The sequence below is a fragment of the Chionomys nivalis genome, chromosome 22 (genome assembly GCF_950005125.1).
Source record: "Chionomys nivalis chromosome 22, mChiNiv1.1, whole genome shotgun sequence".
Classification (NCBI taxonomy): Eukaryota; Metazoa; Chordata; class Mammalia; order Rodentia; family Cricetidae; genus Chionomys; species Chionomys nivalis.
In genome coordinates, this window is record NC_080107.1 from 6364179 (window position 1) to 6376363 (window position 12185).

Consider the following 12185-nt stretch of genomic DNA (forward strand, 5'->3'; position numbering starts at 1 on the left):
GCGTTTGAGCACAGCTCTGTACTTCCCCTTACAACTGCGATGTATTTTTATAACATAAATGGAAAAACAAGCCTGAGCCAGGAACGTTTTCTCCTGAGAAGAGCTGATAAATGCATGCAGGTACAGTCACACAAAGGGACAAGAGGAACAGGAAGGCATGACATAATAAAAGCTGCTTTTGATAGATAGCCCATGCCGTAGAACCACTCAGGCACTGTTTGACAATTAAAATCCTAAAATGTTAAGCTTGACAAGAGGAGCCTGCAAGGAGCTCAGATCTGAGAGTCTGGGTGTCCTCCTTTGTCGCCCGTGAGAGGAAGGGGTGGACGACATCAGAGTTCACCCACAGGATGCTCCAGCCACACTGCCTTCCGGATGAACTGCTGTCAGTTTGAGTATGACGTCTCCTCTGCAGGCTTGAGTGTTGAATGCTTGACTTCGGCTGGTAACACTGTTTCGAGAGGTTCTGAAACTTTAGAAAGCACAGGGCCTTGTTGAAGGGCACAGGGAAGATGCCGTCGAAGGTCAGCCCTGGTTTCTAGTCTCATCCCCTCCTCTGTTTCCTGCCGTCTGGATATCCACGCAATGCTTGGCGCATTGTTAGATTAACATCTTGTTTTTGTTGTTTACCCAAGACTCAAGTTTAAGGCTACAGTGTGTCTTATTTGTAGAACATGTGCCTAGCTATGTGAAAGGCTCTAGACTCAATCCGGAAAAAACAGATGAATAGAAATGTAAAATTTAACTGAAATTTAACTGACCGTCTTAGATTTTTGTTTGCTCGGTCTGACAGCAATAGTTCTGTCTTGGTTAAAGAGGCTTCTATAGATCACTAGATTTCTCAAATTTTCTCCTCTTTTTTAAGTGAAGAAGCTTATATAAAGTCATACTGATTTGCCGGGTCTGAGCTACCTGTCCCGACTAGAATTCCATTTTCACAGTTAGGATCCTTTTTAGATGTGTGACTTCTTACGTCTCAAAGCAGAATTAAGCAAAGGAGCATTATGGTGTGGTGGCACACGCCTTCAGCCCCACCCTCGCATTTTCCAGGCAGAGGCAGCACATCCCCGAGTTCAAGGCCAGTCATACCCATAAAGCAAGTTCCCAACTAGACCAACCTACACAGTCACGTGGACAGTCCTGGAGATTGTACCACCACACAGGGAGTGGCCCAGGAAATCCAAGCCTGGTCTGAGGACTGCAGTACTCCAGATCCATTGCATGAAGCCTCCTGCATCTCAGTGTAATCTCAGAGTGAGAGTCAGCAGTGAGTTATCGGGCATATTCAGGGGGAACTGTTCCTGCTTTGCAGAGCTAAGAATCTATCAAGCAGGCCCATGTTTCTGCCTTTACCTAGAGGAGTTTCCTTTTCATCTTCTCTGTTTCTAATCTGCATCAGGGACCTGATTCCTCCAGCACTGTGTTGTACATGTTGAGTTCTTGGGCAGCATTCCAACTTGTTTAGGCAAAGCAGTTTTGAAGGGATGACGTTTCTATGCTTTGCTGGTTCCGCGGTGTATTGATTCTTAAATCAGGAAAGATCACCTCCCTCGTCTCTCTGAAAGCTCTTGTAGTGTTTTCTTAGTCTTTTAACAGAAAGCCAGTAAACCTATCCTCACTTACAGGAACTTGATGATCTCACACCAGCCGTCCTTAAAACTGTCTGTTGGTGTCAAAGGTAGAATCAGGTGGCATGCCCCCCCACACTTAAAATACCAAAGAATTAATAATAATAAAAAATACTGAAGAATTCTATTTTTAAAATAATATTTTTCAGACTTATGTTGGTGATGGTATAAGTCACAAAACAATCCCACACCACTTCAGAATTATGAATAATAAAAGGGTTATTTATTTAACGGGAAAACTTACAGATCACTGTCCTAGATAACAGTCCTCTGTGTGATCAGGAACAGTGTCTAGCAGCCAGAAGCAGGAGCCAGAAGCAGGAGAGCAGGCACACCTTTACAGCTGCTTTTATAGTACAAGAGTCCACGCCTAAATAGGCTGGTATCTTAAAGGCTATTGGCTGAAGGAGCAGAATGCACTACCACAGCATGTTGGGGTGCTGAAGTATCTGCTATGGAAATTTAATGATGTCTTTGAGAGTTGTTTTTTGGGAGCCTGGTGAGATGGCTCAGTGAGTGGGAAAGAAGGCGGCTTGTTGTATAAGGACAAGGGCCTGAGGGATTTCTGACTCCCTGTACCCACATAAAGAACAAGGGGTGGCCAAGTGGTGTGCCTGAGACCCTAACATTGGAAGTAGAAGCAGCTCAGTGGTCAGCCAGACTAGTGACAGATAACTGAGCTGCTGACTCAGTGAGGTACCTGTCTTAAGAGAATAAGGGGGTCATGGTTGAGCAGGACACTTGATGTTCTTCTGCACACACATGTGTACAGACATGCACACACATGTGTACAGACATGCACACACCACACACACACACATGTACAAACATACACACACCACACACATGTAAAGGCATGCACACACCACACACATGTACAGACAAACACACACCACACACACACACATACAGACATGCACACACCACACACACACACACACGTACAGACATGCATACACCACGCACACACACATAGAGACATATACACACACACACACGTGCAGACATTCACACACACGCCAGTTTTGAAGATTATCTTCTCTCTGGCCTGTCTTCCAAACATTAGGATAGCTCTTTTCTTCAAATGTGTTATGGAGCAATCATTCTCATAACCTGCCCTCAAATGAAAAGATTCCTTAGCCTGAGTTCCTGCAATGATATATATTATCTTGTTTTATTTCACCCCAAGGAGACCTGATACTAAGCAACGCAGGAGACAGTCTATTTATTCTGCATTCTCTTGGTGAAACCAATCTTTGTTGTTATTACTGTGAACAGCGAACTGTAACAACTTCATGGGTATTTATACTTGTGCCATCCAGATCATAGTCAACCATGGATTTTTTAAAATGCTAATATATTTTACTGAGAAAAATAAAACAATACTTTGAAGGAAGTGACTTCCCTGGGGATAAGAAAATATTAATCTTATTTCCCACTATTTCCCGTCTTGTATGGAGCTGTTAAATTTTGTAATAGAGGTAAATTCTCATTAATTTCTTCAATGGTCCCAAATAAAAGTTTCATCTCCTTTACAAATACTTTAGTTTTCTCGTGTCTTTCAACAGCCTGTGTAGTAATGTGGTAGGAAGTATAGTTACAGTGTCTTTGCAGGTGAACACAAATTTATCAATTCTGTGCTTATAATTTGACCAGAAATTATTTTAATTATTGGAGCAGTAAGAATAAAATTAAACCATCCTTGGAAAGTTCTTTGTATCCTGATTGAAAAAAATATATTCTTTCCTAATGATTTTAGTTGCATCTTAACATTTTTTTGTTTAAAAATGGAAGCAAAGAACAACAGAAGTTCCCTTAGCCATAGCTCAGCTTCTTTCCCTGAGAGCGGCAGTTGCAGTTTGGGTTGAATTTGGTCTGTGTTCTCTTATTCATCGAATCAACCAGTCAGACCTTTGCATGTGTGTTATTATCCTGAGTTGGGAATCCTATGCCTCAGAACCTCTCTAGTTTGTCCATCTAACTCTCCGATAGGATCATCACACTTCAAGATTGTGCTGGGTACGCGTGTAAGCAGCACTGTGCCCACAAAGGAATAAGGTGACCATCTCTTTGTTTAAACTGAGGTCTGTGAGCACTCACTTGTGTGGCATTTCAAATGACACAGCAGCATAAGTACAACTTTTAGTCATTTCTCTTGATCCTGGGTAGCATAGGAAATCACCAGGCACGTGGTGATTGTATATGTAGTTACAATGTTTGCTTCTACTGTCAGAGTTCAGACATTCCATGTCAATAAGAGAGACACACTAGCCGTATGGCATCTCGCGGTAACAAAATAACAACAAAACTGCCAGAAAGAATGGGCTTTAAAGATTATTTTTTTTCTACTCAGAACAGCTTAAAAATAGTCTATCAAGTCAGGCATGCAAGCCGGGCATGCTAGCTAACACCTATAATGCAGGACATGGGAGGTCGAGGTCAGGGGATTGCCATGAGGTTATGGCTAATCTGGGCTGCATACTGAGTTTCAGAGTAGCTTCAGCTATAGAGTGAGGCAGGCATTGCTTAAAAATAAATGCGAACAGGGGAGAAAAGAGGGAGAGACAGAAGAGAGAACACTAAAATGACTCCTAATGACATTCCAGTGTGTGTGTGTGTGTCTATGTGTGTTGGGGGTGGGGTATATATACACACACTCAGATCAGGACCTTGTTCAGCCATCATCAGAGAAGCTTCCTCTGGCAGCAGATGGGAAGGCATACAGAGACCCACAGCCAGACATTATGGAAAGAGTGAGAGGCCTTGGAACCCCACCCCTAAAAGGGACGTCTCTATCAAATCCTTCCCTTCAGGGCTCAGGGAACCCTGCAGAAGAGAAGGTCGGAAGAGTGTGAGAGCCAGAGGGGATGGAGGACACCCAGAAAACAAGGCCTTCTAAATCAACAAGATGGAGCTCATAGGCATTCACAGAGACTGAGGTAGCATGCACAGGTCTGCATCAGGTCATACATGTTACGGCTTCCAATTTAGTGTTTTAGTGTGTAAAAAAGTGGGTATCTGATTTCTGTGCCTTCTCTTTTCCGTCTCTTAGTCTTGTCAACTCCAGTATGGTTTTGTTTTATCTTACTATGTTTTACTTTATTATTTAAAAAAAAAAAAACCCTTTAATCTCTAGAAATTCTAACACCTAAAAACAAAGTAGTTTAATAGTCTGTATGTTCCTTTTGATCCTGCAAAATGAGATTCTAGAATAACGTCCAGAACATGCAGACCGGCTGTCTTTACTAAATGTTCAAAATGGATCAAGAATAGTTTTTTTTTTCCTCCAAGCCACCCCTTTTGTCGATGGGAGAAACGGGGCACTTGTTGACTCTCAGAGCCCCAGCGGAGTGGGAGAGAGTGGGCGAGCTTTCTGGCTGTCTTCATTTACAGTCTCACACAGGGATATAATGAATTGTAGTCACTTTCGGCCATTACCCTCTCTCAGTCCCTCCTCTCTCCCCCGAAACACTGAACAGGCCTCTTTGTTCTTTCCTATCTCTGGTTTTGGAATAACTTTAGAGAGACATAGCTCTCCAGTAACGAAACTGTCACTTTTAAGTGTGTTGTTTCATAAATATTTGTGTCATTTCGTGAATATTTGAAGTGTGACAGGACACTTTTGTCATTTTCCTCTGTAAGTCTGATTTTGAGAAAGAGTTGAAGAAGAATAGTGTACTACAGTAATTTGATAATGTCACAGTTAAAAAGCTGATGCTTAGCCAAACTTCCAGAAGGTCCTAAACCATGGAGTTTGGTAACTGCAGTTCTCTTGGCAATAGTAAAGGAAGGTAGGTGCGGATGACAACACCCCACCCCCACCCCGCACCTCCTACCCCAGCTGACCTGGAATCTCCTAAGTATTTTCAGAGTGTTTTGTTTACGCTCTGTTCACACAGCTACAATTTGAAAAGGGGGCAGAACATTCCACATTTTATAAGGTTGTTGAAAGCCTTATAAAAGGCACTCAATTGAAATGGGGGTTGAATTAAAAGCAGACAGAATAAAAAAGACAAAAGCCCAGGCACTTCTCCGAGGTACTTACACCGGCAGCTGCCTTCTGAATTCTAGAAGCTCTAGACTCATCCTGCGCAGGTGATAATGGTCCCACCATTCTCTGCAGTTGTTCCTTTGCTAGGGTCAGTGTGGAGAGAGAACCGAGCCTAAGCTTGGAGCCTGACTCCAGGACCTAAGGGGAAGGGTGAATGAAGAGCAATCGCCCTTCTAAGAGCCGGGAATTCTTCCTCTGTACAGGGGACTCTTCAGTGAAGCTGAGCAAGCTAACCCCTCCACATGCCCTAGCCCAAAGGAAGGCTCCGAGAAGCAAACTGCCCTTGTGATGTTTATTAGCGACAGCACACATCTGGAGAACAGAATTTCCAAAGACCCTTGCAAGATGACACTGATGTCACACGCTAAGAGAAGGCTCTTGTATGTGGATACCTGAGGTGTGAAAAGTCCGGAAAAGGGAGATAGAGCCCAGTTGGTTGTTGTACAGGAAACAGACTGTTTTATTTGTTTGTTTGTTCCCCATGCCTTCTTATTTTGCTTACTAGTGACGTTCAGCCTCCAGATTCCAGTTAATTAGTTTGTCCTGTTGCACATTCTGCTTTAAAACTATGTCCCCCTCATTGTTGACTCGTGTCCCCATGCAGATCGGAACACCATCTGAGCCACAATAGCACTCCAGAGGTGTTTATTGGATGGATGACTTTTAAATATAAAAATATACATAGATCGATCAAAACCCTGGCTTCTAATTCTGTTTAGGAGCTGTGGCCTTAATGGACTGTGTAGGTCATCTGTGCTTACCAAACGGTTTTAAGGACATTGGAATAAGTAGATGATTGGCTTAAAAGTGAAATTACCTTAAGAACAGAATTTATAAAAGAAAGTCCTCTATAATTCTTGAATGATAATTCTACTTCCTAGGGTAGCACCTCGGCTCTTGCTGGTCCCAGCCTTCCTCCATAGCTAAATTGTTTAAAGACATGGGATGCAGCTTCAGTTTCTGCCTCTTAAGAGGTCTTGGATGGGCGAACAAACTCATGATGCTTTGAAGTCCCAGCTAGAAAATCGTCTGACATCTAAAATGTAACCCAGCACCTGGTCCCACAGCGCCAGAGACTCCACCTATCTCCATGGAAGGCAGCCAGAGCTACTGTTCTGTGTCTGGGTTTCTCCACAGACACCCGTTCTCAGGTGATGGTTCACCCCACAGCTGTAAGTCACTTGGGAAAGTCAAAAGGATGTTTGTTCTCATTCTGATGGTGGAAATGTAATGGACGGGTGATTGGGCCAGCTTCATCAGTTCATCTTAGAACATTGCAATCGTCCACAGTTCATCCCCCATCCCAGCCTCCAGCCGCCTCCTCGGTTCCTGCCATCAGCCACTACCCCCTCTTGGGTTTCTATCATCTACCGTTTAATCGCACTGCTAGGCTTTGCTTTTCACTTCTGTGTGGTTTTCATTGGAAGTGCTGCAAAGGGCTCCACCTTGCTGTTGTAATTAGAGCTTTTCAGGCTTCTCCACCTCCGGGAGCCGGAAGTGGGTTTCTAAGTCTTGTACATACGTGTGAATTTGTGGGAGCCGGAAGTGGGTTTCTAAGTCTTGTACATACGTGTGAATTTGTGGGAGCCGGAAGTGGGTTTCTAAGTCGTGTAAATACATGTGAATTTGCACGTTCTTCTCAAAGCACCAGGTGATTACTTCTAACTTTTACTTTTTTTAGAAAAGAAGAGGCTTATTTGGGACCAATAAATTCTGCCAGGTAAGGGATTCTGGAAACTGGAGCTGTGTGGCAGGGGTTTATTATTTTCCCTTTAATAAGCTTTCTTATGATTATTTCACAGCAAATCATAATTTTCCCTTTCTGTAGACTTTTTGTGCAAACAGAAATATCATGAGCTAAATTGATATAACTAAGTAGCAAGCATTTGGCCATTTAAAACTTACATCTTACACTTAATAAATTGTTGAAATTAACTCATTTTTAACAATTAAATGTCTATGAACTGCCAATTAAATCTTTGAAAATATTGCTTTGGTGTATAATTGCAGTTCTTCTAATAATTTCCCTTAACATTCTATATATGAAATTATTATACACATATGCATTTTTTTCATTTGGTAAATTTGACTTGACATTTTAGGGTTTATGAGAATGTCTTTATTAACCTAGGATCCATTATTCATTCTGGAGATCACTGAATGAATAAAGAGTTGGCACTGTTGTGTGTCTTCCTGGGGAGACAGGAAGGATCATCTGTTCGGCCCAGTTGCTGAGGGGTGGACTCTGTCCAAGTCTATAGTACCCGTCCTGGCCAAATTTATTGGGGTTTTTGCAGGGGTGTGCGCACATCAAAGGTAGTCAGAAAGTCTTATGGGCCACATACAGGCATCGGTGCCACCGAGAAGTCCTGCCCAAGGCACAACTCATGTAAACTGCACTACGGAGAAGCCCCCGGGCAATTTGCAAGCAACACTTCATCTACAGTGGTCTCCACAGTTGCTTACCTATGTAACCTCCGGGGGGGGGGGGACCTCATAAAGGACATGCAGGCTCCTGAACCCATAAGTCCCATGAGCCTCGTAGGTGCTCCCTCCCTCCAGTGAGGACCTCAGCTACTCTACTCTGATTCAAGGTGGTGATGACCGCATTCAACCCAACTCCACCACAACCGTTGATTTACCCAACAGATCTTATAATGACTACAGAGAATGACCATCCATGACAAAAAAAAAGCCAATTATTTAATAGTAATTCTTTTTATCTAACTTTTAGAACATTGCAGGAAGACATAAAACAAAACTTCAGAATATTACATATTCTACTTTTTAAAGTATGGAAACTCTTGGTATGATGTGCAAACCTGAGTCTCACACATATGGTTCAGATATTGAAGGTCAGACGTCTGAACCCAGCACTTGTTTCAAGGGATCATGTGACCCAAATAGAAAAGAAACACAACCTAAAAAGAGTGACAGCATCCTAGATCACAGTCTCAGAGGTTCTTGCCGACAGTCTGTGGCTCTTTATTTTGGGTCTGTGATGAGGCGGAAGGAACATTGTGTTGTTGGGATGATGTGGGTGGCTGGCAGAGGCTACCCCTCTTACTGCACATAGGAAGCAGGGTGGGAGGGAGGGACTGGGGGCCAGGCAGACCCTTCAGCAGCTGGTGCCCAGTAGTCTGCCTCCTCCTGGGAAGCCTGACCTCTCCCAAGCTCCACCATCTGTCTCCCTAACACCACCCGTGAAAGATGGAACACCAAGCCCACATGAGACATTTTACATTCAAGCCATAGGAGGAGAGAGTTCCTTGGGTTCCAGTCTGTTATGGCAGGGTTGGTGTGGTGACCTGAGCATCTACCATCCTGATGGGCAGAGGGGACAGTAGAGGCTTGTGCTGCAGGATTTCCTCCTTCTTGCCCTCTAGCTCCTCCCTGGTCCCCCAGTCTATTGGGTAGTGCCACTCACATTAGGATGGGTTGTGTCCCCCCCACACACACACACATCGTCTCCCAGCCCCCTCTTTCTCCACCCCCATCCCTGGCTTAGCTGATCCTCTCTGGAAGTGGCCTCACAGATATACCAAGAGGTGAACTTGTCTCAATCCACACTGGTACTCAGGACTTGCCATCAAAATAAACATTTATGGAAAAGATCAAAGGGATTTGACAAGAGGAAAACATGGATATTTTCTGAAAATCTTTGTAAGGAAATTGATCATTTTCAGTAGAAAATAGAGTACGTATTTCTAATACTCATTCATTTTTTTACTAGAAAAGCCTTCCTTTTCTAGTTCTCGCATGCTTTATACATTAAAGTAAATGACTGACCAACCCCGGTAAATATAGTAGTATATATTTAATATACTCTTTCTGTTAGATACATTGCCATAGTTGATGAGCTTATTAGCCAACCCTTCTTTTTTTAATTATTTATTTTACATCCCAAACACAGTTCCCCTGCCTCCTCTCCTCCCAGTCTCTCCCCTCCACTTCCCCTCTGTACCCCGCAATCCACTTCTCCTCAGTTTCTATTCAGAAAAGGGCAGGCCTCCCATGGATATCGCAAAACATGGCATATCAAGTTGCATTGAGACTAGGAACCTCCGCCTGCATTAAAGCTGGCCAAGGCTATCCAATATGAGGAAGGAGTAGGCTCTCTGAAGCCAGCCAAAGAGTCAGACAGCCCCTGTTCCCACTGTTAGGAGCGCCACAAGAAGAGCAAGCTACACAATAAAGCAGCCTTTTAAATGGGAGACAGCAGAGGTACGTTTTTGATATGGCTAGCTGCATGTCATTCAAATGAAGGCAGCAAGTCAGGAAATAAGGACGCCCGTCAAACTGCTGTCCCAACTGAATGGACTTTGTGAGGAGATCTATGATCTTGCACACTAATCTGGTGCCCGTGGCTTGCAGGGACCTCCTCAATGTGCTTTGGAAAGCAGGTGGTGGGAACTTGTCTGCCTCTGTATTTGGAGCGTTCAGCCTTGACTTACACTTAGGGATGAAAAATAGGAAGCAATGTTTTCAGTCTGGTGTGGTACAGATGTCAGATTTGAGCACGATACAGTTATATTGGGAATTCTTTGAAAAAGAATTTAGGAGGAACAGTTCTATTCAGGGATTGAGCTGAATCCACCTCTAATTACCTTGGTTTGATAAAAAAAAAATTTAAACTAGAATATTTTAGGTTCTAATTTTGTATGTGCTTCTGTGCTGTACCATAGGTAAAACCGGGAGAGATGCATTTATTTTAAGCAATGGAAGTTTTTAATTTAAAGATTAATTTTCAATGTATTTTTGAATGAGTGATAGGAAAAATGTACATTCTAGCTATGGTTCAATGAATAAGATTGTTTATGCTTTGATATATGCTTCTTATAAAGATAAAGGAATAGTGCAGAATACAGTAAAGATGAGTTAAGTGACAATCATGAGCTGCCATTTGGTAGATGACCATTCAGTTTGGTCCTTGGTATTTCATACATCACCCGATGGGAAGTATTTTATCCTGGCTGAGAATAAAATCTCGTGATAACAGGCTCTTCTGTCAACTTCGAAAATTTGGGGATTTTCTAAATACTGCCAGTTAGGTTAGTCTATCTATTTTATTTTTAGGCCTGATACAAATTGATATGCTGCTATATCCCTAGGAGCCGTCAGAAAGAATTTAGACACATCTACAGAGAAAACAAACACCTGAATTTGCTTTCCTGACTTTTTGGGGATTTTTTTTTTCTCACTGGTAGTTTTTTTGTTTAACTTAATTCTGTGCTGTCCAATCCTCATGCGATAAAATTCAAGGACTGTTGAGGTAAGATGGTGGTGACCCTTGCCTAGCATCCACGAGGCTCTAGGTCGGGATGTGACACCTTGTCTGCCACTCCAGAAAATGCGTATTCAAACCATTACCCTTGTGTTCATAGTGGCTGTTCCTTTACTATCTCCTCTCCCAACTCTTAAACTTGTACCAAAAGGGGGCTAATTCTAATTACTTCACATTTTTATTTTTGGAGACTCTCATATATGAGTTCACTGTATTTTCCCAGTTTCTCCCTCTCTCCCCCCAGTTTCTCTAGTGCTCTGCACCCCCCAGATTAGTTCTCTCCTCTTCTATACTTACCGTTGTGTCTCATGTACGTCTCACGACTCTTGTTGCCTGTGACATAAAGAGCAATAACTCTGCCCTCTTTCTCGCTGCGCGTTAAGTTATCCTAAGTGCTAATTTTATACTTTCTTGATTTATAAGCATGATCAGGGATAGGATTTATTTCTTCTCTCTCAAATGTCACCAACTAATCCCATGTGAAACTCTGAGCCTGGGAGATTTCCTTGGCGGTGGTGTCAGCTGACCCGCCCTTTCACATCACACCTGTTGAGTGATTCATCGCTCTTCGCCTGCATTGTTTCATGAGCTGCCGGTTGTCTGATGTTAATGCTGGGGATTAATCTCTGGGGTACACGGGAGAATCATCACGGTCTCTTTTTATCTACTCCACGTGTGTCTAGAACTGTTTCTGTAAGGGTGCGGGCTCGATATCATGCGTGTTTCTCCGGCTGAATACTTTCATTACTGTACGTTTTCCCTAATGTGTGTGTTTTATATGGAAGCCAAAAGGAATCGTAGGCTATAAATCAAAACCTTGCTTGATCAATATTTAAACAAGGATTGCATATTAACCAATCTGATACGTGCATCTGAGTGTTCATTTGTAATATACTTTCCAGTACAGTGAATTTCAATCCATAGGACATGAAAGCTAATAATTATTTTAAAATAAAGATACACACTTTCTGTTCTGTAATAAGAGTCTGACATTTACAACTTTGCCATAAATCAAAACTTAAGACGTTAAATATATCTGTAGTGACTGTCACTGAGATCATTTGAGAACCATGCTGAGCATTATCGCTTCCTACAAGGAAAACATTAACAGCTTAATTTTAACCCTAACACAAGGATCTTTGGTTTTCTGTAGTGTGACTCTTTAAAATGTCCCATGCCTCCTTTCATTGATAGCAGATCGCTAGGGGCGTGGTGATTCTCT

At 42.6% G+C, this 12185-nt stretch overlaps 1 protein-coding gene across 6 annotated transcripts in view; it reads left to right on the forward strand.

Moving 5' to 3' along the window:
- Positions 1-12185, forward strand: part of Znf385b (zinc finger protein 385B) — a 342844-nt gene that overhangs the window by 266065 nt on the left and 64594 nt on the right. For 4 of the 6 annotated variants that reach the window (XM_057755673.1, XM_057755675.1, XM_057755677.1 and 1 more), the window contains one exon: positions 7361-7399. The exons of the other annotated variants lie outside the window; for them this stretch is intronic. In XM_057755673.1, the coding sequence (XP_057611656.1) occupies positions 7361-7399 (39 nt within the window). The remainder of the gene's footprint in view (positions 1-7360; positions 7400-12185) is intronic. 6 annotated transcript variants of the gene reach the window in all.